The following is a 26,442-nucleotide window of genomic DNA, read 5'->3' on the forward strand; positions in this document are numbered from 1 at the left end:
TAAGCCTATTAGAAATCGATGAATATCGGTTAAAAGAACTCAGATAAAATTATCATTAACATAAATAAATACGTATTTTTTTTTCTATTACTAGTTTTGCAGATATACAAGAGTAAATCTCTCGAACTTTTTCAGTTTTGAAAGTATGATAACGAACATTTGATAATTAAACGATTACATTAAATATAATAACAAATAATTCAGATTCATAAATAAAAATAACTTAGTATCAAAATTATTATAAATACTTACGTTATCCGGTATATATTCTATACAGATTTTAAACCTAGTTTGAATGGGATTTTTTAAAATAATAATAAGACAATTTTCTAATATTCCTAATAAATGCCAATTAAATAATGTATAGGCTATATCCAATATATATATATACAATTACATTTTTTGTCAGGTAATTTCCAATTATAACATGCCAGAGGCTAGGAACAGATCTTGTCTCAAGCTTAAGGCACGAAAGAGCTCGTGACTATCCGGTTCCTGTAAGAGTTACTTAGTCACTATGGTCATTTGTGTAGCCAATGACTTATGAACGCGTGACCACGATTTTTAGAAATCGTCATTCCAATTCGAAGACAAGAGAAAATCTTAACGAAAATTGAATTAATATACTACTGCGAATTTAAGGTAGAAGCTTCCGTTTCCAGCATTTAAATGAATCTAAACGAAGTCGATGGAGTTTTCTTTTGGGCCGATATCTGAATCGTTAAAGTTGTGACAGATTAAAAAAGAAAATTCTGATGAGACCATTCTGCCATTTCTCCAAATAATTTACTTAAAATATTGATTATAATAGCAAATAAAATTTATTTGGGTTACATTTAAATAGAAGTATAGTTTGTTTTCTATGTAAGTTTTTATTTTAATTATTTAATTTAACNTTAAGCCTCGTTTAAATACTGGCTCCCTTTCATGGTCGATCCAGTGTTGCCAGCTAAAACACGTAAAAATAATATTAAAGTAGCCAAGACATAGCCAAATATTGTAGCGCCACATCAATAGCGGACATTTGAAATTTGCTGACTAGGACGGTCGGTTAACCGAGGGGTCGGATAATCGAGGCTCTACTTTATTTACATATCACAATTTTTAAGTTAATCGACTTTAAAAAGAGACCCGGATACAGGATTTTTACATCTTTTTACTCGAGCCTAACATTTAACCGAGCTACGCGTTATAATACAAAAAAAACAAAATTTAAATAATAAAATAAAATAACCGTGCGTAAGTTTAGAGATTCTACGAGATTCTTAGAGAGTCGCTTTCGGTATTTCGATCGGAATTTTTCCCTGGTAGACATCACGAAATTTCCGGGATTTCGTCTATTATTACGTATTCATTAAGCACGTCTTCGATGTTAGAGAATGGAGTGTAAAACTCGTCGATTTCTATTCCTTCTTCGATAGAAGTTTCGTGTTCGTGGTATAATAGCGTAACGGGCTGTACAGACGACACGTGGAAAATGTCGTTAACGGATTTCGACAAGCTTTGCTAGAAAGAAACCGTAGAGGTTGAGATACAGTACGTAGCAGTTAACAATTCCTTTGGATAAAATGTAAGTTTGTTTAAATTTAATTACCTTCAATTCGTTCGTATTTTGTTTGGCATCGTCTAAAACTTTTTCTTTACGAAATTTCAAATCGTTAAGACAGTTAATGTTATTACGAGTCACAAATTCTGCTGGACTCGACGGCACGGTCTTCGACGAAAGATATTTATCGTATTCTTCTGGACTTAGATTTAAATTTTTGGCCGAAAAACACTCGATGCAATTCACAGCGCAAAGCTACAACAGAAAATATAACTGTGTAAAAATAATTTCGGCGACATTTATTGCTTTTCCGAAAAATTCGTCTTACCAGTGTGGTGTAGTAATATCCTTCTTCCTCTCTTAACAATCGATGGGGATAGCTGAAATTCTCTATGTATTTTAGATTTGATATTAAATACGGTGGATTCGATTTTAGGACTACGAATATGAATATCGGGAGAAAATCATCCGCTCCTCCTTCTACCTGCGAACAAGTTTTCATTATGTCGTATATCTTTCTACTGCATTCGACAACGCAATCGATTTTATCCAGTGTGGAACTCTTAAAATTCATTTCGTTTAAATCTAAGTTTAGAAAAAGAGTTTGATTTTTCTGAATATTTATATTAATTTGACTAAATGTGAAAAGAGACGTACCCGATACGGCTAAATCCAAAATGTCTCTCACGGCTTCCAAGTTTACTTTCGAATCCAGATGTTTCGGAGTTATCCAATAATGATCGTGAATTCTTTTTTGAATTGCGGCATCGTTTTCGCTCTCTTCGAAAGTAATACATTGAAATATAACCTTATTTAATCTAGCAGTTAAATATTTCTCCATCATGTATAAAATTTTCCACTTGTCTTCGTACGACAAAGCTGAAAAAAACGAAATAGGATTTTCAAATTTAAAATTTAGGCTACTAGAAAGATGACAAAAGTTATGAATAAATTGGTATAGAAACTTACATTTATACACAGAATTATTGGCCATATGCTCTTCTGTAGTTTTGTAGAAACTCAAAACCATGTGAGAGAGTCCATTAAGAGTGTTGGTTTCGGATTCGGCCAATTTTTCAAGAAAATGCTGTAAAAGTTTTTTCACGTCGTTTTTCACTCGTCTGCTAAGTTTATATTCTTTCGATAATTTATGAAACTGTTCCGTGATTTTTTCCTCGCCTTTCAATAATTCTATTCTTTTTTGCAGATCCAACGGGTTCACTGAAAATAAATTCCTATATAATATATAGTAGGCCTATATACAGACCTATAATATATAACGTATAAGTAAAATATAAATAAAGATGATTAATTATCTATTAAATTAATAATTAATTACGATAACGATAACAAAATTAAGATAATATTGAATTTAATAACTAATTTCGTTTTAATATGAATAAGAGCGTAGCTTTTTTAACCAATGCAAAAAAAAAAGTAGAATTAACGTTTTACCAATTAGCATTATTAAAGCTTTAAAGAACGTTTCATTAATTATGCAGTGTCATTGTTTAATAGTAAGGGTAAGTAATTAGAAGATAAATCGTTTATCGAGTTCTCGTCATTACTCGATATGGCAGTGACGTACGTCATTATTGTTTTATTCAATGTGAAATAATTTTTAGATCGTTTTCTAGATTAGACAATTATGACGAAAACACTTCTTTTAATAATAGAAGACAGGCGGAATAATACAGAAAATAATAATTTCATTTTTCTAAATAACGAATAATGTTACAAATACAATAAAAATTTTGCGTATTGTAGGGTTCGGGGGCCGTAAAGATTTATTACGCACTTTTTAGGTAGAGTCCTGCCACCAGGTGTGTTTTATCGGACACACCGNTTATTATTAAACAAGACACAGTACTTTTATTATGCTGTATAATTATAATGTTAAAAACTCATTTAATATTATAATTTCAATATTGTATTCAAGAAATATCTAATAATAAATGTATAATATTCGACATTTCTTCGTGAATTCGACCTTTAACATTTCTGTCCGAGACTTTTAACATTTTGAAAATGTTTATTCTATTATTATTTTTTATACAAATAAAAATTTTGGCGGAATCTCTTTGTCGTAAACAAACTGTTAATCTTATTTTATTTGTTTCTTCGTCGTTACTGATTTTTCATTGTAATTCGAACAATTGTCGTTAAAATCTGTTGTTATATATCTAACGCATTATAATATCCTCTTAATGGAATGCTTCTGTGTATTTCATTTTAATAGTATTAATTTTTTAATCGAATGATTATATTTCTGAAAGAAATCTCACACGTCTACAAAGAGCTGAATTTCTTTTTCGTAATTTCGCCCGAATTGCTGAAAATTAAGAATGTATTTATAACTTATAACAAATAGAGAGAGCCAAAATGTGATATACTTAGAATCGATATCGCATTTTACTTTACCAACACTGTTATATATAACAGAGGGAAAGTATGGCCATCGATCAAATACTGTCCCCCAGACTTTTACATTTTTGGACTCGGGACCTTGAAACGTCGAGAGATGAAAAAAGTTCGGTGTTTTTTTCTGTATATATGGATGTTAGTATGTATGGGGGTATACGATTTTGTTCACCCTGTTTGAAGCGTAATAACTCGTGCTTTTTGTCAAAAATTTCTAAAATTTTGCAGAGAGGTTTGTGTATTAAAGGGATTTATGTCATTAGAGAGGTTGCGGCCGTCGTATTTAGCCCAAAACGTGTAAGGCGAACGGCTGAGCGCCGCCATCTGGCAGTTATGGGCCGTCGATAATGGCGTTTGCTACGTGTAGCAAGGTGAGTAGACGATCGGCTTAAACGTCTTCATTTTTTTTGTGCTTGGGGTTAAAATTATGATTTATTTTATTAAAATAATGATTGTTTAAGAAGTTGTGAATAGTATTGTAAAGAAACAGACGATTTTAATCCAGAAATTATTTAATTATTCAATTTTTAACAAGTGATGTAGAATTTTCATATATTTGCATTCATAATAGCTTATCTTAAGGTGGGTTTGTTCTTCAACCGTATCTTCTACCATTAACAGCGTAATTACGTTTGTAAATTTCAGGGCTGTGGAGTCGGAGTCGGAGTCGGATGGTAAGGAAAAGTCGGAGTCGGAGTCGGTAGATTTTTACGCGACTCCACAGCCCTGGTAAATTTCCTAAAAATTAATTTTCCGAGCCGCTTTCGAATTACATAAGCCACTACTTCCCTTGACAAAAGTATGAGGTAGGCCTATCGTCCGATCGTACGGTAGGAGATACCACGCTAATTAAAAATAATTATTTAGTGTTATAACATCCTATAAATTCTTTAAAATAGCTTAATTTGTTTATTTACCTTCGCTCGGGAAATTCCCCATTGACTCACGGGAAATTTGTTGAAAAAACAACAAATTTCCCGTGAGTCAATGCTCGACGTTCATTGAGTCACGTGATGTTGTGAACGTCCGCCGCAACGATTTTTTTCTTGCAGTTAAAACGTAAACCGTGTACTTCTGCTTGCCGTCTAGAAGTAACGTTTGAACGTCGGCCGCAACCTCTCTATTAAATTTTGGTGGTTAAACGTCGATGGGTTAGGGAGATAAGCAATCAAAATATGACTTTTTTATAATCTAATGAAAGCCTCTACAGTTTCTAATAAGGATTTTGAAAAATAAAGCCTTCCGCTTTAAATCGCCAAAATCCTCCCCGCGGGTAGGACTTCGTCTATCTCTCGTCAAATGAAAAAAGTGCAATAGCAATTTGAATGTTAACGAATGTTCGAATAACACTTTCGCCATTAGTATATCGACTTAACATTAAAAAAAAAATCATATATTTAGTTAGAAAGGGAAAGGTTGTCTTCGTTGTAAGATAATACAGCTAAAAAAATTCTCAGAAAAAAAATAAGTTATTCTTTTCTAATGCTACAGAAGACAAGTTATTCGAGCGATGTTAACGCCCGGAATTAAATATTTGATGCGAATTACACGGAATCTACAATTCGGGTTCTCGTATTACGTCGGCTGACGTTATATTCCGAACATTTATTCTCACATTTTAGTTAATTGTTCCCAAATATTCGTAATTAACAAACGATACTTTTACATAAAGAAGAAACGAACGTCTGTTGTTCGTCAGCCATTTTGTAAAATCAACATTTAAATTTATTTTACGTACGAAATTATAAATTTTCGAAATCGTATATTATCGTAAAGTTAAAAAATTATTATTAAATTTACTAAACAGTCTTATTTTATACTATTTGCAATTTATTCTGTATAATTAATCATATTTTTAAAAGATTTTCATATTGGGTAAAACTTCAGCGACTTCTAAACTTTTTTAATAGAAATTTTTAATAGATTTTCTATGTGACTTTCGAATTTCAATCATTACAAATAACATAAATAATAAGAATAAAAGAAAAAANGATTTATAAATGCAATAAAATATTTTAAAATACATAATAATTTAATTCGGTTTTAAAATATTAAAAAATTAAGATAGTCGTGTGTAAATATCAATATGTGGGATAAGATTAAACGTATCTCTTCACAGTTCATTTTTATTCAATATCTCCTCTATTATACAGTCGACCCCCTATAACACTGTTGATAAAGTAATTCCGTTTTATATGAATTCCGTGTTGTACGAGTCACTTAGATTTTACAAATACGTGAGCCGTTCACAGCCCGGCACACGTATTTGTAAAATCTTAGTGACTCGTACAACACGGAATTCATATAAAACGGAATTACTTTATCAACAGTGTTATAGGGGGTCGACTGTACTTTAGAGATTTAAATTTTAACTTTTAACTGTGCATAAAAATACGGAAGAAAATTTTTAAAATGTCAAATTAATTAACGCGTAGCCATCTTTGTCTAACTTTAAAACAAATCGATTAACTTAAAAATGAAAAAAAAATTTCAAAATAAAATACATCGATAACAATTGAATATGACGAGATAATGATAACTTTTGTTGACAGATTATAATATTTAAAAAAATTAAATCAATTTTTACAAAAATATACTTTCTTCGTCCTTGTGAATTGGCCTTTAATCTACAATATATCATGCAAAACATGTGCGCTCTATAATAAAAGATATGAAAGGGCGATAAAGTCAATGCGTTAAATGAATACGAGTTTAGAATACTTGGCCAAACGAATAAATTAATAAAAATAGTATTTTATCGTCCTTTCGTAATTGATTCGACGAAAAGCCATACGCTTGAAAATACAGTATTTCGAATTCATATTAAAAATAATAATAATAATATAGATTTTATAAAGCTTATCTGCATCTTTGTGCAATATTTTAAATTAGTCTTTATCTAACTGTAAATCTGTAGTAGTCCATTTATGTACCAATAGGGAATATCTTTTATCGGTCATACGCAACTTTTATCGATTTGAATTTCCCTGTTTATACTTTTTCTTTATAACAATGACGCATTTGCGTGTTTATAAATTAACGACGTTATATTTACTTCTTTCTTATATGAAAAACTAAACGGTTGAGTTACGTAATTGTCGTGTTTAAAGGAATCTTTTCGAGATGTAAATAATAACAACTGCGACGTAAATTATTGTATTAATACAATTACATTACATTTAGACAAGTGTTGATGGAACGAACTTAATTTGACTTTTCGAATAACAAAAAATCGGATAACGCGTTACAAAAATGTAACCGATATTAACTCTCCTACAGATTTTTATTATATATTTTTATAAATATTTATTCTAATAAAATGCATGACGTGAAACACTATCTCGAAAATGCATTCCAATGCTTACGGTTATCTACATATAAAATCGAGACCGTATTAAATAATGATTATAGGCCACTAGAGTAAACTGATATAGGTCTAACGCGTTATATACAGTCGACTCCCCATAACACTGTTGATAATTCCGTTTTATATGAATTCCATGTTGTACGAGTCATTTAGATTTTACAAATACGTGTGCCGGGCTGTGAACGGCTCAGGTATTTGTAAAATCTAAGTGACTCGTACAACATGGAACTTATATAAAACGGAATAATCAACAGTGTTATAGGGGGGTCGACTGGTAGTCCCTTCTACACACAGCGATTACAGGGTCAAATTATACTTCCTAATTTATGTATAATTTTTTTAATACAATTTTAAAAAAAAAATTAAATTAAATCTATGTTAATAAAAACTGGATAAAAGTTTATTTTTTTAATTGTTTTCAAAGCTTACCTTTTGTATTAATCATGCTGGAAGTCTTTCTTTTCGTCTTGGCCGCTTCTATATCGAAGTCCGGCTGAATCTGCGGAATTTAAAGACGAAAGGTAAGAATGTTAAATTCGATACACCATTCAAAAATGGGAATTAAATACGTACTAATTTTCTGCAAGTAAACTTAATGTCAAAAGTCTGTTTGGTATATAAGAATTTTCATAAATGTTATCTTTGTTGACATTTACGGGCTTACTGGAAAGCAAAGACGAGATCACGTTGAAAATATACAAAACACGAGCGTTAACTAATGCACGATGAGTTTGGAGTTAATCCTTGATTGATAAAATATGTTTTACCCTTTGTACTCTTATATAAAGATAAGATTATTTTCATTTGTCAAATACAAAAGGATGACGTCACGTCATTCTTTCTGTCGGAAAATATGCTAAAATATTTCATCTATTTTAATTAAATGAATAATTTTGTATAGAAAAACGTTTTTATTTTTATATCTCTGTAGAAGTGTACGATTCTATATTCGGGGAGGGGGTGAAAACCCCAACCGGTAGACCCCCCAATGCGGAAAGCCTGGCAATGCATGGGATCTATCTACAAGTAGAAGAAATTTTTAAGTTGGTAAATAAAACTTCTGTAAAGAATATTATATTTTGTACATTTCATTACAGTAGAAAACCCCGAATTTAAAATTATTTTATAGATAGATAGGTGTTTTCTCTGTGTGTTCTCTGGTGTAGCTAATATAACGCTGGTTATCAGACTATATTTTACGTCATCACTTCTAGTTTATATTATTTCTGCAAAATCTTTTCGTTCATCCGTTAGCAAATTGCATTCTCGACAACATAAGTTATTAGTTTTTTGACAGAGACGATAAACCATTCGACAAATTTCTGTTATAGTCGACAAAGCCCGATGAAAATGCCGTAATAAATTATTTCTACAGACACGCGAAAACACGTCTACAGAGTAATTACTTTACAATTTTCTTTCGTTTTTACAAGAAATAAGTCCCAGAGGAACCATGTTCATTAACTATCCAAAAGGAAACACGTGTTTGCCCGCGAGGTTTAATGGGGATGTAAACAAAAAAAAATACTGTATTTGTTATTACGTGTTGGCAATGGCTATTTAATATTAAGCCTATTAGAAATCGATGAATATCGGTTAAAAGAACTCAGATAAAATTATCATTAACATAAATAAATACGTATTTTTTTTTCTATTACTAGTTTTGCAGATATACAAGAGTAAATCTCTCGAACTTTTTCAGTTTTGAAAGTATGATAACGAACATTTGATAATTAAACGATTACATTAAATATAATAACAAATAATTCAGATTCATAAATAAAAATAACTTAGTATCAAAATTATTATAAATACTTACGTTATCCGGTATATATTCTATACAGATTTTAAACCTAGTTTGAATGGGATTTTTTAAAATAATAATAAGACAATTTTCTAATATTCCTAATAAATGCCAATTAAATAATGTATAGGCTATATCCAATATATATATATACAATTACATTTTTTGTCAGGTAATTTCCAATTATAACATGCCAGAGGCTAGGAACAGATCTTGTCTCAAGCTTAAGGCACGAAAGAGCTCGTGACTATCCGGTTCCTGTAAGAGTTACTTAGTCACTATGGTCATTTGTGTAGCCAATGACTTATGAACGCGTGACCACGATTTTTAGAAATCGTCATTCCAATTCGAAGACAAGAGAAAATCTTAACGAAAATTGAATTAATATACTACTGCGAATTTAAGGTAGAAGCTTCCGTTTCCAGCATTTAAATGAATCTAAACGAAGTCGATGGAGTTTTCTTTTGGGCCCGATATCTGAATCGTTAAAGTTGTGACAGATTAAAAAAGAAAATTCTGATGAGACCATTCTGCCATTTCTCCAAATAATTTACTTAAAATATTGATTATAATAGCAAATAAAATTTATTTGGGTTACATTTAAATAGAAGTATAGTTTGTTTTCTATGTAAGTTTTTATTTTAATTATTTAATTTAATAAATAAATTTATTTCCGAAAAAATTTTTCTCTAGTAATAAAAAGTCCACGAACAATATATTATAGATTATTATTAAACAAGACACAGTACTTTTATTATGCTGTATAATTATAATGTTAAAAACTCATTTAATATTATAATTTCAATATTGTATTCAAGAAATATCTAATAATAAATGTATAATATTCGACATTTCTTCGTGAATTCGACCTTTAACATTTCTGTCCGAGACTTTTAACATTTTGAAAATGTTTATTCTATTATTATTTTTTATACAAATAAAAATTTTGGCGGAATCTCTTTGTCGTAAACAAACTGTTAATCTTATTTTATTTGTTTCTTCGTCGTTACTGATTTTTCATTGTAATTCGAACAATTGTCGTTAAAATCTGTTGTTATATATCTAACGCATTATAATATCCTCTTAATGGAATGCTTCTGTGTATTTCATTTTAATAGTATTAATTTTTTAATCGAATGATTATATTTCTGAAAGAAATCTCACACGTCTACAAAGAGCTGAATTTCTTTTTCGTAATTTCGCCCGAATTGCTGAAAATTAAGAATGTATTTATAACTTATAACAAATAGAGAGAGCCAAAATGTGATATACTTAGAATCGATATCGCATTTTACTTTACCAACACTGTTATATATAACAGAGGGAAAGTATGGCCATCGATCAAATACTGTCCCCCAGACTTTTACATTTTTGGACTCGGGACCTTGAAACGTCGAGAGATGAAAAAAGTTCGGTGTTTTTTTCTGTATATATGGATGTTAGTATGTATGGGGGTATACGATTTTGTTCACCCTGTTTGAAGCGTAATAACTCGTGCTTTTTGTCAAAAATTTCTAAAATTTTGCAGAGAGGTTTGTGTATTAAAGGGATTTATGTCATTAGAGAGGTTGCGGCCGTCGTATTTAGCCCAAAACGTGTAAGGCGAACGGCTGAGCGCCGCCATCTGGCAGTTATGGGCCGTCGATAATGGCGTTTGCTACGTGTAGCAAGGTGAGTAGACGATCGGCTTAAACGTCTTCATTTTTTTTGTGCTTGGGGTTAAAATTATGATTTATTTTATTAAAATAATGATTGTTTAAGAAGTTGTGAATAGTATTGTAAAGAAACAGACGATTTTAATCCAGAAATTATTTAATTATTCAATTTTTAACAAGTGATGTAGAATTTTCATATATTTGCATTCATAATAGCTTATCTTAAGGTGGGTTTGTTCTTCAACCGTATCTTCTACCATTAACAGCGTAATTACGTTTGTAAATTTCAGGGCTGTGGAGTCGGAGTCGGAGTCGGATGGTAAGGAAAAGTCGGAGTCGGAGTCGGTAGATTTTTACGCAACTCCACAGCCCTGGTAAATTTCCTAAAAATTAATTTTCCGAGCCGCTTTCGAATTACATAAGCCACTACTTCCCTTGACAAAAGTATGAGGTAGGCCTATCGTCCGATCGTACGGTAGGAGATACCACGCTAATTAAAAATAATTATTTAGTGTTATAACATCCTATAAATTCTTTAAAATAGCTTAATTTGTTTATTTACCTTCGCTCGGGAAATTCCCCATTGACTCACGGGAAATTTGTTGAAAAAACAACAAATTTCCCGTGAGTCAATGCTCGACGTTCATTGAGTCACGTGATGTTGTGAACGTCCGCCGCAACGATTTTTTTCTTGCAGTTAAAACGTAAACCGTGTACTTCTGCTTGCCGTCTAGAAGTAACGTTTGAACGTCGGCCGCAACCTCTCTATTAAATTTTGGTGGTTAAACGTCGATGGGTTAGGGAGATAAGCAATCAAAATATGACTTTTTTATAATCTAATGAAAGCCTCTACAGTTTCTAATAAGGATTTTGAAAAATAAAGCCTTCCGCTTTAAATCGCCAAAATCCTCCCCGCGGGTAGGACTTCGTCTATCTCTCGTCAAATTAAAAAAGTGCAATAGCAATTTGAATGTTAACGAATGTTCGAATAACACTTTCGCCATTAGTATATCGACTTAACATAAAAAAAAAAAAATCATATATTTAGTTAGAAAGGGAAAGGTTGTCTTCGTTGTAAGATAATACAGCTAAAAAAATTCTCAGAAAAAAAATAAGTTATTCTTTTCTAATGCTACAGAAGACAAGTTATTCGAGCGATGTTAACGCCCGGAATTAAATATTTGATGCGAATTACACGGAATCTACAATTCGGGTTCTCGTATTACGTCGGCTGACGTTATATTCCGAACATTTATTCTCACATTTTAGTTAATTGTTCCCAAATATTCGTAATTAACAAACGATACTTTTACATAAAGAAGAAACGAACGTCTGTTGTTCGTCAGCCATTTTGTAAAATCAACATTTAAATTTATTTTACGTACGAAATTATAAATTTTCGAAATCGTATATTATCGTAAAGTTAAAAAATTATTATTAAATTTACTAAACAGTCTTATTTTATACTATTTGCAATTTATTCTGTATAATTAATCATATTTTTAAAAGATTTTCATATTGGGTAAAACTTCAGCGACTTCTAAACTTTTTTAATAGAAATTTTTAATAGATTTTCTATGTGACTTTCGAATTTCAATCATTACAAATAACATAAATAATAAGAATAAAAGAAAAAAAAATTACAAAACCTCCTAAAGAATTGCCTCCTATTTCTCTTTCATCATCTATTTTATTTTTTTTTTCATTAACAAATTAAATTTTATTCTCAGAAAATGTAGATTATTAAATTAATTTTGCATCATTTATTATTTTCACGTCCGACGACAGTTAAAAATGTTATCGTCGATCCGATGCCGCCGGAACGTGTCATTAATACGTAACAGGTTAAAGTTAAAATTGTAATTATTTTACTTAAGAATAAATTATGACTTAATTAACGAAAATTGATTTTCGTAATATCGTTACTTCGATACCGCGATACGACGCACGAAATTATTATTATTTTTTTTATTTATTTTTATTATTATCGAATGTTTCATCTAAAATTGATTCGAAAGCGACAAGATAATGAAATTCAGCAAACTAGTTTCCATGGTAACTATCCCGTCAGGTGTAATCCGGATACACCCCGCCCTTATTCGATAAAGTAATTCATAATCGAGAAAACCGGATCGGTACCTTTCGTTCGGATTGTATTTTCATTATTCACATTTATTTTTATCGGAACATTCTAGTGTTTTTAAGTGCGGATCCGAGTATTATTATTATTATGTATTTTCTAGATATCCATTAATTACTCGATAAACAAAAATAAATGATTCGATTATTCGATATAATTTCTTAGACACGATATTAAGTAAACTAAAATAAAAGATACCCGGATTAATTGATTATTTTTGATACAATAAGTCTAACAAGAAATGACTCTCTTGAAGAAAACAGTAGTAAAAAGTAGGTAAAAATAGAGGTTAAAGTGGGGGAGGGGAAAAAAAATAACGCGCGTTTAGTACTCGATTCGGTCATAAGATGGCACTATAGTGAAACAGGTAAAAAAAAAAACAAAAGAATTGTTTCGGGTATTATATCGATAGTTATTACAAATACAAGCCATAACGTCGTTCGTACGATTTACGAAACGTTTCGATATTTCAGCCAAGAAATTTATCGGTTAAAAGATTAGTTAAAAGTAACGATTTTTTAATTCATTTTGGGGTGTAAATTTTTGTTCGATTTGTTGGTAATTCTACAACGAGTAAAATCTACAGGGAAATTGCGTATCGACCGATTGTCATTAATTTAATGCACTTTTTACTATTGGTTTGCGAATTTTCATTACAGCGATCGAGTTAAATTGAATTCTATTTGTTTCCATTTGTTGATAAATCGACGGCAGAATAAAAGTCTTTTCTTGTGTTGAATTTTTTAAACGTGTTTATTAACGCGGTGACATTATAGTTGCGAAAAGGATTTATCCAAACAGTAAAATTTGATTTATATTAAGATTTTCTTTCGTAAGTTTATGTTTAATTAAATTAAGTAGTTTTTTAATAAATGACAAATTCGTACGATACGCGTTACGGGACGTAACGAGTAAAATACGGTGTTTTTTATGCGTTTAGATGAAGGCTTATAATTTGAAATTTTACAAGGAGCGTTTTGAATTATGCTATTAAAATTTGGTAGTTAAATGTCTACGGGACGAGAAGATAAAGGGGGGTCGTGTGTCATATCTCGTGTAGGGTCGGACTTAATGACGATTTTATTCCTTATTAGCATTTACAATTTTTTTTTATAAAGCCCGTCTCTATTCTCGAGATTATTATAAAATGGCAAAAAAACTTAATTAAAAATATAAAAAATTTTTAATAATGAATATCGTAACAGATGGCGCCACAAACTCACTTTTAAATGATGCGGGGAAAGTTAAGCAACTAGTTGCTGGATTTTTTTTTATTAATAATATATACGTTATAATCTGCACGTTATTAACATATATAAGTTAATATGTACTAAGAAGCCTATCCCACACTCTCTTAAGTAGCGTGCGAACTAACCTTTTCAAAATTAAAATGTATAAAGAATCGATTAAAATCGGCAGAAAACACTATGTAAATATTTAAATTATTTTTCAACGAGATATAAATATTTTTTTATCATTCGATAATGAATAGTCTACATAATGTTTTTAAATATTTTGTACTAATTTATGAGATAAGACATTTTTATGAAAAAAAAAAAATATCGTTCAATACTCAAATGAGAGACAGAGTATAGAATTTTCTCATACTTTTATATATTTCTTTTTTTTTATATTTTAATTATAAACGATTCCCAATGCCCGAAAAACATTAAATCGGCTCTGAAGAACGACAAAAAGCAATGGGCAAAATGGAAGCCAGCTAAACAAATATTATTTACAATTTATGAGCATTTCCTGTGTCGGAAGATGGTTCCCTCCAGATCCGAATTGTCGACCATCGTCATATTTCCCCAAAGTTTATATTATCGAGGGGACGTTATTTCCACATCAATTTTTGTTTACTTCTCCAGAGCGGAAGCTTGTGTTGTGGGCCCCGTTAATATTTTCTCGAAAAGGCCCTCGAGTAAAAATATCTTGAAAAAATGTTATTCTAAGGATATTTTCGTTTACGTAATCGAATGTCAAGATCCTTACGGTACAATTAACAAAGAACAGTTTTCGGAAGAAGAAACAGATGGACTTTTTGTTTAACCCACATCGGAACAGTTGAAATTTATAAAAAGTAAAAATTAATTTATTAATTATTTAACGAAGCTCTTTATTATATAAATAAGAATATTCGTGAATTTTTTCAATTGAAAAATTCTGTATAAATTATTATTATTATATACGAGGTCTGTTCAAAAAATACGCGGACTGACGCCATAAAACAAAATGTACTGTACTTTAAGTAGAAATTATATGTCTGGGTCCTCCCTTCAAAGTATTCTCCTTCCCAACGCATACACTTATCCCAACGGTGTTTCCACTTGTTGAAACAGTCCTAGTACGCTTCTTTTGTAATGTCTTTCGGCGCCTTCGTCGCATTTGCCTTAATCTCGGGAATCGTCTCAAATATTCTTCCTTTCAAGGGTCTTTTAAGTTTGGGGAACAAGAAAAAGTCACAAGGAGAAAGGTCAAGTGAGTAGGGGATGGGGAAGAACAGTGATCGAGTGTTTAGCCAAAAATTCACGAGTTCTGAGGGCCGAATGTGCTGGAGCATTGTCGCGATGGAGAAACCAATCGCCACTCCTCCACATTTCTGACCTTTTGCGACGGATGGAGTCCCTCAGACGTTTCAGAACTTCAACGTAGCAAGTCTGGTTCACTGTGGAGCCTTGGGGGGTACTCGTGGTGAACAACATCCTCAGTATCAAAGAAAACTGTCAGCATCACCTTGGATCTTTGACATTGGATCGAACTTGGCGAGCTTTTTTGGGTTCCGGGGGCGTTTCACCCACCCACTGGTTGAGCATAGCAAATGTTTCAGTCGCAGATGTTCCAAGTTTAACACAAAATTTTACGGCAAGTCGTTGCTCCATCGGGTCATTCATTCTGAAATCCGACAAACGAAAAAAATCGCACTTCACTAAAAACCGCGTAGCTAATCGACAAATAAAGATATCTGTAATCGGGAAACGGCTTTATCACCAGACGATCCGTACGAACCTAGCGACACCGAGCTGATTCCCCTGGTACAAACTGGAGCCGCGCAATTCAAACAGTCCGCGTAGTTTTTGAACAAATCTCGTAAATACTCTCCTTTAGATCCACTTATTTTATCAAATAGTTTTATAGTGCGAAGTCGGTTTAAAAAGAAGTATCGGTAAATTGTTTTTATTTTGTTATTATATAATTATAAATAAAAGATAATAAAAAACGAAAGAGGTTTAATGTCGTCTTATTAATTAGACAAATAATTATTTTAAAAACTAAATAAAATAATCTTATTGCGCGTAAAAGAAAACAATCGAGCGAATGTACTTTTAACGATTCATTTTATAAGAATCGAGAAACGTTTAATGTTTTAAAAACAAACTAAAATTTTATTTAAATACATCTGGAAATTAAAAAAGATCTTAAAACATTCAAATACACGAAACTTGGGTGGGGTTTTGTATTAGGAAACGAACTTTTTTAAATATTCTATTTCGTTTTCCATAATAATCTTTCTTAAGTACACACTTCTAAATTTCAAAGGATTTTTATTCAATAAAACCCAAGCAATTAAGAACCGAGTCATCCTACGCTCAATAATAAAAAAAAACAATTGCAGTTTATCGCGCGAGCTTAATTAATAAACGTAATTAGTTTAATATTAAAGAAGGATTAAAAAGTTGTACGAATTAATGCGAAAGAATTTTATGAAAATTGTATAATGACTTGTAGTAGAGAGATTAATATTGTCGAAAGTATTTATTGGATAGGTTAGATTATACGAGGGACAGAATGCTTTCGTTCACACGCACTCCCAAACATCTGTGATTCGATAGCGTCATTCAATATATATTCGACACCGACGTAACTAACCGGCCAACAACTAAAAATTACAGACTTTTACATTATTCATCATTTAATTTATAGATTTATTAGTTATTCATTGGAAATGTAAAACATTTTTCCATCCCTTTCCGTAACGTAAGTACTGACCTATATTCTATACACAACAGTTATCGATAATCTTAAAAGGTTTTAGATTATTTTATTTTAGTTTGGGTAATAAAAATCGAGACGGAATTTTATTCAAAACATAAATAAACTCGCTGTCGGAAAACTCGTGGACGTGGTTTAAATGGGTCATCGATAAAAAAAAACGACTTGGAAAATTCATTATCGTTTAGAATTTTTAATCGGAAAGCAATCGGAGATTTTACACACTGGCAATTTGTATTTCGTCTTAAATACACCAATGATTCTTAACGTCTTATTCTCCGGAATATCCGGAAAGTCGTCGAAATTTCACCAGAATTCGATATAATATTAAAAAGAAATTCCGATAATACGACGCCGTATTTTCTACATTTAACAATAGAAATAAATTTTTAAAAAATTAGAATTAAAATGAATTGACGTGACGTAGATATAAAAATTCTAAAACGTTACTTCCTTAATAAATATCGCATAAAACACGTAGAATGTCTACCGAAACGATGTGTAGAAACGTATAATTCATAGAGAAATGTACGGTCGTAAATAATCGGACGACGTCGGAAAAGGATTTTTCCATGGGACTTTGACGTAGATTCGTAAACAGAATCTTAAAAAAACGTTCTGCACGCAAAAATATTAATCGAATGGATAAATGCAGCCAAGTGCTTAGAACTTACCTTGAAAGGAAACGGCAATAAAGTGTTCGGCGTACACATAATGAACGAATTACTGAACATATCGAGAATTTAAAACTGGTAAAAATAAACGTAATAAATGCTTTTCGAATCTTTTAATTATTTAGAGTTTACCGCTTCGGAAACCTTTGTAGACCGTGTTTGAATTAGCCATACTTAATTCATTAAATCGCGTGTCAATGACTTAAAAAGTAAATGGCGGCGTGACGTCAAACAGATGTCAAAACTACGTCATGACCCACTTCTAAAAAAACAATGTCCGTTTAAATAGAATATATTTATATTTGTTTTCTTATAGCGATAGATCGTCGACTAAATATACTTCCGAGCAATAAACAAAATAGAAAAATAGATGGATAATTTTTGCATAAAAGTACTTTTTAATAGATCGAAGGTTTGTTTATCGCGCGAGACGGAAAGAGCGTGGAAACTTTTAACATTAATTTAGGTACTGTCGAGGATCCTTAACGTTGCCGGGAAAGGAGTGTGTCGTCGCGTCGCGTGCTAACGAGAACGTCATCGGCCACGACCGCGAGTCGCCGTCGTCGCGTGTGTAATTCCCGTCGACGTCACGACAGAGCATGCGCTATTGGCCGGATATACCACCAGAGATTTAGCGGGAAGTTAGCGTAGTCGGAATTCTAGACATGTGAGGAGACGAACATGCAGGAGAAGTTGCCGCCCGTTTACACCACTCTGGAATTGTCAGTGGCAGTCATAGCGGTCACCGGTAACTTTCTTGTTATATTAGTATTCTCCACTCAGAGGAAACTACGGAAACTAACGAATTACTACATAGTCAGTCTAGCGGTGTCCGATTTGTTAGTGGGATTGGTGGGCATCCCTTCAGCCATACTGACCAAAATGGGACTCCCTCGAAACGAATTCGGGGTCTGCATGCTGATGCTGTCGTCGTTGGTAGTGCTGTGCACCATTTCCATATTGAATTTACTGGCCGTATCTTTAGACAGATATTGGGCGATTATTTATCCGTTCTGTTATCACAGATTAGTTACCAAGAAGACTGTTATTGGCACCATCGTCGGGTGTTACGTATTAGGTGCAGCTGTTGGATTCCTGCCACTTTTCGGTTGGAATAATGGTCCAGAAACGCCGGAAGGACGTTGTTTTTTCATTCCGTCTATGGATTACTACTTTTTAGTGTTTATATTTTTCGTGACGATAGCCTTTCCGGTGCTGTTAATGGGGTTTTTCTACGGCAGCATCTACTTCGTGGTTAAAAAACAGGTGAGTTCGTTTATTGTGTGCGGAGAACATCCGGTCGTTTCGTAAGAATAATCGCCCACGTCCGATCCGTTTCCGAATGGAATAAAGAATACCCTAACCGACCGTAATCGATATTTAATTTTTGTTATTCTTTTTATTGCCATTTTTATAACGACCTTGCAATTTTCTCTTTAATGGGATTAACTGTTGATTTATTCTAATCTACCGCTATAAATTAGTTTGTTGACAATATCAGCTATTGAACTACTTCCTAAAAAGAGGTCACAGTCACTTCCGTCCATTAATAGCCTCAGAAAGTTATATTGACTAAGATTATCGATACTTTTTTAATTGAAGTTCGGGATAAGTTTGCTTATTTGCCGACAGAATATTCGATAATTGATTTTCTCCAAAAGTATTTTTCATTTTTAAAAGTAATTTATAGCCAACTTGAAAATTTATTTATAAAACAGATAACGGATAGAAAAAAGTCGTATAAAGCTCATCCGTGTCACATAAACGATAACCAAGGTGACACTTGGAGCACTTGACCATAAATAGTTCGACTACGAGTGAAGTTCAAAACCAGTTTTTTAATATCGAATTGTTTCCGAATGACACTCGCTGTTTTAATCGATCCAACCCATCTAAAAGGTTCGTTTCGCTAGTCGGAGTTTGCCATACTAAATTAACTGTTTAAATGGATTTTGGGTTAAGAAATATACAGTCATTTTAATTGCGCATTTATAAAATCACTGAAATAATATTAGAAATTTCGAAATCGTTTTGCAATATTGTTTAACCAACGTTCATTCTAGAGGATATCATTTTGTAAAAGTTTTTGGCTAAGTTCCTATTAGAAAACTCCGTATATTTAAATGTATTTGTTGCCGAGTATTCTTCTGACGATAACTTGTAATATAATTTATAATTAGCAAATTAGCAAGGTGTCGATAGATAAATCTGCCAGTGTGTACTATACAGAAAGTCGTAAAATTGAAGGAAATTCAAAGGAAGGCACCCACCCATTTCCTCTCTGTCGCTTTCCATGGGTGAAGAGATGCCAATATGTTCCCAATTACGCTCGTCTTTCAGCTCAATGTTCTTATCTAGCCTTTTCTAATAATAATCCAAATGCAGGTATCTAATTCTCGTCATCCTTGTTTATAAAATCCGCAGATTATAATTAACCTAATTACGAATCATTAAACTTACCATTTGCTAATTTTCTAATATTTATTATTAAAGCTTGACTTTTCGAATTCCGAGATGTCGAATATGGACGAGGTAACCCAATCGAAGGATTTTTTAAATATTTATTTTGATATTTATGCACCAATCTCTCTTTTTTACGTTACGTTAAACTTCTCTCGTTATGTGGGAGTGTTGGAAATTTTTTTCAACGTTTTCGTTCCTTCGCCTCGTAACATTATACGCTTCGTCCTTTTTTTTCCAAACAAAACTGTAGAAATTAAACAGTGTTGTAGATTTAAAAATAGGATCGAAGTTTGGCTTAAGAACAGAGAACTTCCCCCGGGTGTAGTCCGACCGAAAAACGCTTCTATTCTACCAACGTAAACGACACGACTAATCTTACGTCATAAATACATAAATTAGATATCTTCCGACGGAAATAGTTTCGAATTGTCGTCTGATTTTTACGTGAGAATTTCTACATGTTTTAGCTCGAGCGCATTAAGATAAAGGTGCCAAATCCCGGGAACCACGCGGAATCTCTTATCTTTATTTGCAATTATCTTGAAACTTCTTAAGCAGAACGAGGCGTTTTGTTTATAATATCGAACGGCGGGTCCTCTTCCGGGGACACCGCGGCTTTCCCGTCCTCGAAACGTCTGCGGGACTCATCATCGATTGGTGCCACGTGAGATTCTCCACCTGTTGCAACTAAGTGTCGTCGCCCTCGTCCTTCGTCCGTCTCCTTCGCGCTATTAGACCCCCCACCGAGGGGCCGTTCTCTTTACTTCGGCCCGTTTAATTACAAACGGACAAAAATCGATTATTAGAGAAATTTACCGGTCGAGAAACGGTATCGATCTGCATCCGGTATCCCGCGTAACGCGTCTTTGTTACGCGTGACCGTAACTCGTCGTATAATCTCGATACTTACTACTATTGATTCGGAACGTTTTTTGCCCGTGTTTAGTAATTCAATTAACGTAAGTTTATAAAATTAAAAAGAAATTCGATGGAATTAAAGATTTGATATCGATGCGTAAGGTATTTTCTCTCTAAAACTCTCTTTTTCGTTAATACAAATTGAGGAAGCGGCCGTTCGAAGTAGGAAGAATCGTTCCACGTATTTTCCGGCGACTTTTTCTTCCACGTTCTCCACTCCACCAGAAATGTCTCGTTTCCGGTCTAAACTTACGTTTGTACGCACGTAATGCGTTAGAAAGAAAGAAAATATAAGCGAAAAATCACCGTAAAGTGACTTTCGAGTGATTTACTGGCCACGCGCTCCGTAGTAATGTCAGCAAGGTTTCTATTTTCTTACCATTGTTTTTACTTTTTAAATGATAAGAATGCTCATTATACCGTCTTAAAAGTCTTCATTAGATTAGGAGTGGAACATTTCCGTCAGAAAAATAGTCTAAAAGTAATTTTTCTTAGACGTAATCGTTGGTAGACTGAGGAAACTCGGTTAGTCAAACTTGATCGTTCCCATTCAAATTCGAAGAAAAAATTTGTGGTCGTCGTCGGTTGTTGCTCCTATAAATTTCAACACTTTCTCCGTTTCTTTACTAATATCGAGCAGGATTCGTACGAGGGACAAAAACTTTTAAACTTAAGCTTTAACGTCGACGGTTTATACTGGACTCAAAGATTTACGTACGTCAAAGATTTTAAGTATTGTAAATTATATTTAAGACTTTAAACGTAAGTTTGACAGATACGACACTGGGCATTTCTGCATTTTGTCGATAGATTTTACTAAACTTCATTATTGTATATACTTTATATAAAATACAGTATCGGCTTTCGTTCGTCGACGAAGTGAAGCGATACCTACGGTGACTAAACGATTACAACTAGCGGAACCGAAAAAGTTCGCTAATTCCGCCGATAATACGCATTGTGTATAACGAAGCGATTAACGAATGACAATTACCCTGGCTTGTTAATTCCATAAAAGATGAATTGTATTATATTAATAACAAAGAATAGAATAAATTTTAAACGGCAAGTTTATTAATTAATTACATTTTTTTTGCTAAGTTTATTCATTTTAATTTCCATATTACTTACGAACTGTACAGGGTCGTGGTAAGAAGGTTCCTACATTTGAAGGTTTTCTAACAACAACACATTTAATATTAGGCTGTAATTTACCAAGTTATTATTATTATTTTTTTAATTTCACAAGTATTTACTAATGCCGGGGGGTTATTTAAAAATAGTTTCTAAGAATAATAATATCTTAAAATAAGTTTTTACTCGTTTCAAAACGTTTTCCTATCGGCCTTTTTTTGTGATATTTTCTAACGAAATTTACTGGAAAGGTCGTCTTCCGACAAAGACTATTGTTATTAATTAACTTACATTTATCGGTCTGTGACATATTAGCATTTATATCTGTTATTTTACGTGTATAAAGAACTGTAATGAGCAATTTGTTTTTAAATATCTGTAGCTTATAGAATTTTCTTCTTTCGAAATACTTTTAAATAGAGCAAAGTTTCGGTCACCATCGTCTAAACTTTCCAATGGAATTTACACTCAAAAATTTATTAGGCGTTGCGTACAAATAAATGTAACGAAAATTAACGACAGTCGTAAGTGTATAAATTACTTGTATGCTATGAAAATTCTATAAACGGCGCGTAAGATTCGTTTATGGTAGCTCTTTGTAATAAAGCTCAGCATGACGTTAAAGTGCCAACTTTCGTCCTTAATATCTCCACCACAGACGAACCGATTCGGATGAAATTTAAAGTATTTAGTGTCCGCGACGAATGCTACGGACGTCTTAAATTTTGTATAAATTCGTCGGAGGGTTTTGGGACTTACGCCATCGGCATTTTATCGCCTAGATTGTTACCGAAGAGAATAACGACACCGAATAACCGAATACGAGACGACCTATACGTGCGTACGGGTCGAGACGAGCTAGCCCAAAAAGCGTGAGTCGACGAGGATTTGCGATAAATTCGCCGGGGAGAGGACAGACATTCGGACGGCCCGACGTTTCCGTTTTTTTATAATAACGACTTCGACCCGGCCGGATGGGTAAATCAATCCGGCATTCCGTCGGAAATTCGGATAATCCCGACCGGGGATGGGAGAACCAGGGCCAAAAAAGCGTCCGGCGGTCGTTTTCTACGAAAGTTTTACCACTTAGCGCGGGAGGAAGATTCGAAGGTGGAATAATTCCCCCGGGATGGCGGCGAGCCGAGTTTAAAGGGAGTAGGACGGAATTCTGGCACTCAGAGGCGGTGGGAAACGTGGGAAAAGGGGCTACCGTAACTCTCTGCTTAGAGAAGAGTCACGTACCGGCCGGAAACCTGTCCGAGTAGGACGGAAATGAGTGGGGAAGGGAGCGGCGTTGGTGGGGTTAACCTTAACCGGGGCGGCGCCCCTTTTCCGGACGAACCACGAGTTAAATAAATGCATTTATCGGTCGACCGCTTTTGGAAAATCTGGAATTTAGAACGAGACTTTAAAATTGGAGAAACGTATTTGGACCCGAAATGAAATTGGGCGAAAAAATGTAGAACTAGATGCGCGGTTGCTATTTACGAACCGGTCGAATGGCGACGGGAAATTCCCTTTATCGAAGTCAATTGGATTACCTCCGAGATTTATCGGAGGGAGAGCTGGGTCGACGGGAATCTCCTGTCCGAATTAAGGTTCTGGTCCTTTCCGTTTTGCAATCCCAATCCTCACCTTCCCTTCCACCCAGATAAATGATCTCGGCCCGTCGTCGGTTATTTAGATCGCGCTTCTCTGCGGGAACTAAACCCAAATTACGCTCGACACTTTAAGCGGGTCAAACGAATAACGTCGACGCTTACCCTCGGATCGGCGGAAAAGACCCCTCGATCGACTAGAAAAATCTAAATTGGAGATTTATGACGTAACGAATTACGGATCCCGCGGCCTTCCCGGTCTATTAAACTGCTTTCAAATTCGGTTTATCCGTTCGAATCTTCCGATGCTAAAATATTTTAAGATTCTAAAAACGTTAAAAAACGAAAATCTGCCAACCGGTTGCTTAACTTTCCCGGCGCCATCCGTTACGATATTTTATTTTAAAAAGCTTATATATTTTTTAACTATTATGTTAATTTTCGGGGTATCGATGAGTTTTATAAAAACTTGTAAATGCTAATATGTCGGGCCCCGTCCCTCACCACCCGGCAGCTCCGTTGTGGGCCTGGCCCAATCAATAATGGGCTTGTTAAAAAGATACCGCCCTCTTAGCGCCCACGGGGCGGAAAGAGTTAAAAAACACCCCCCAGTATGCGAAAAATATTTCGTTTTATAAATTTTAAGACATTCTAAGATGAATTATGTAGAATTTTTCAGCTAAATGCGGTATTAGAAAGTAGGGTTTTTAATGCAAACAGACATCTAAAGTCGGGAGGATATTGTCTTCCCGGCTGATCATTAATGCAGTTGGAAAGGATGGGGATTAAAGTATCTGTTTATTTCTCGAGGATCGTGATCACGTATCGAATCTTAAGTAGGTCGAGGAGTAAACTCACCGGCGTGTAAAAGAACAGCGTGGGCCACTGGTGTTATTATTTAAACGTAATAATTCGCCAACAAATATAAAGGGGGGAGAAAAACTGATAACAGTTGGGAAAGTGAAACGAACGTGTATTTCTGTATATATACTGTAACCAGAGAAAGTATTGGAATAGTGTCAAATTTTAGAGTTGTTGTTTTCAATCTCTGTTTTGAGACCTCCCGAACAAACAAAATTAAAACAATGAGGAAACAATTGTACGCGGGGGGCATCTATTTCGTTTAATATATCGAGATGGGGTGGAGATTAAGATATAAAATTTGGCGTTGTTGCTTTTATAGAAAGGACATTAATGCTATTAAATATCGGTGATTTAAGGTCCAGGAGTTGATAGAGGATGGTCACGTGTTGTATCCCCAGTGAGGTCGAACTTAACGAAAAATATAGAAAGTTTTTATAACAAAATCTCCTAACAGATAGCGCTATACATAATAAAATCTCGTAACAGTCGGAATAGTTATGCAACTAGTTGCTAATTGTTTTGTTTTACATTTGTTTATATATGTTTATATTGATATAGAAAAAAAAAAGAAACGTCGGAGTTGTAACAAGTATTGAAATAAATGACACGTGACAAAAGAGAAATAATACAGTTAAATTTTGTAGGAAGGAAGCAAATATACAAATATAGGTTATATAATGCGACAATTTATAAATGTACGATGTATGTTAAAAGTTCAAACGCCAATTATATTTCTGAAAGATGCCAGTAGAGGCTGCCTTGTTCTAAATGTAATCGCTGGCAAACAACGTCGTGTCATTATTAAGCGAATGAATTCCCGCATTCATTGCTCTTCCTAGGAAACAGGAGAGCGTAATTTCTGCTTTTGATCCCAGTTCATATTGTAAACATTTTCTTTAAATTTCGCCAGTCTTTTGTATCGGTTCTACGAACTTTTCAAGCCATTTTAACACGCGTGAAATTCTTTCTTACGTTTTCGAGAGTATTAACCTTTCTTTAGCGCTCGTAATTGTTACAAATGTTCTATTCTCTCCTTGTTTTTCTTTCACAATGACTTTCCCTCCCCCCGTCGAGAGAGTAGTAGCATTTCCTCGTGTTTAATCTGTAGTTTGGTTCTACGGATTTCAATTCTTAGTACTACACAATAGATTAACGTAAAGATAAAATATTCAAAAGCGATGTATTATTTGAAATGATTAAGATTTTTTTAATGCGTAACGTGTTTTCATTTTCAGCTTCGTCAAATCTCTCATCTGGGTCAATTATCGGGTAATATTAGTCAAGCTACTTCGCAAGTCAACATCTACAACGTGGACTCACCCTCTCATCAGATCCAGCATACTAATCAGTTGCATCAGAGCCACGATAGCATCGTTCATCCCGCCAGAATACACAAACGAGAAGTGAAAAAGGCCAAGAACTTATTCGTTATAGTTCTATATTTTGTTATTTGTTGGGTGCCGTTATATTTGGTGAATTGCATTAAAGCTTTTTGCAATCATTGCGACGTTCCCGTTTGGTTAATGGACTGTTTCATCATTCTTTCTCACGCTAATTCTGCTGTAAATCCATTTTTATACGCTTATCATTTAAAGGATTTTAGAGAAGCCATCAAAAAATATATTTGTCGAGGATTAAGCGGAAGAAGCGAACCGCAAAATTTATCCAATCACGAACTGGGTATATTACCAAATACGGCCAGCAAAGTGGTGTTGAGTAGCAAAGGAAAAACTCTGGCCATATCTTTGAATAGAGTGACTTGAAAACCTGGTCAAATGAATACATTCCCGGGTTTAAATCTGTAAATAAAACTGCCAAAGATCCGAAGATCTTCGAAATATTCCACTTTCGGGTAATTTATTGAC

The 26,442-nt window shown here is 33.5% G+C and overlaps 2 protein-coding genes across 3 annotated transcripts; one reads left to right on the forward strand and one right to left on the reverse strand.

Moving 5' to 3' along the window:
• Nucleotides 1–1,022: 1,022 nt before the first annotated feature.
• Nucleotides 1,023–17,741, reverse strand: LOC111630615 (rab5 GDP/GTP exchange factor-like). Of its 2 annotated transcripts, none has more exons than XM_023374745.1 (7): nucleotides 17,601–17,741; nucleotides 7,764–7,833; nucleotides 2,516–2,767; nucleotides 2,204–2,425; nucleotides 1,875–2,131; nucleotides 1,595–1,801; nucleotides 1,023–1,506 (listed from the first exon to the last, which is right to left on the reverse strand). In XM_023374745.1, the coding sequence occupies exons 1-7, from the start codon at nucleotides 17,658–17,660 to the stop codon at nucleotides 1,315–1,317; spliced, it is 1,260 nt and encodes a 419-aa protein (XP_023230513.1). In that variant the 5' UTR covers nucleotides 17,661–17,741; the 3' UTR covers nucleotides 1,023–1,314. The 2 variants fall into 2 exon arrangements, with proteins under 2 accessions (XP_023230513.1, XP_023230514.1); XM_023374746.1 differs by lacking the exon at nucleotides 17,601–17,741 and adding an exon at nucleotides 7,908–8,065.
• A 489-nt stretch (nucleotides 17,742–18,230) lies between these two features.
• On the forward strand, nucleotides 18,231–26,376 carry LOC111630611 (adenosine receptor A1-like). The gene is made up of 2 exons (XM_023374743.1): nucleotides 18,231–18,866; nucleotides 25,813–26,376. Exons 1-2 carry the CDS (start codon nucleotides 18,282–18,284, stop codon nucleotides 26,338–26,340), a joined length of 1,113 nt encoding a protein of 370 aa, XP_023230511.1. The 5' UTR covers nucleotides 18,231–18,281; the 3' UTR covers nucleotides 26,341–26,376.
• The last annotated feature ends 66 nt before the right edge of the window (nucleotides 26,377–26,442 follow it).

The sequence above is a fragment of the Centruroides sculpturatus genome, unplaced genomic scaffold (genome assembly GCF_000671375.1).
Source record: "Centruroides sculpturatus isolate CEXI.00-Female unplaced genomic scaffold, Cexi_2.0 scaffold683, whole genome shotgun sequence".
Classification (NCBI taxonomy): Eukaryota; Metazoa; Arthropoda; class Arachnida; order Scorpiones; family Buthidae; genus Centruroides; species Centruroides sculpturatus.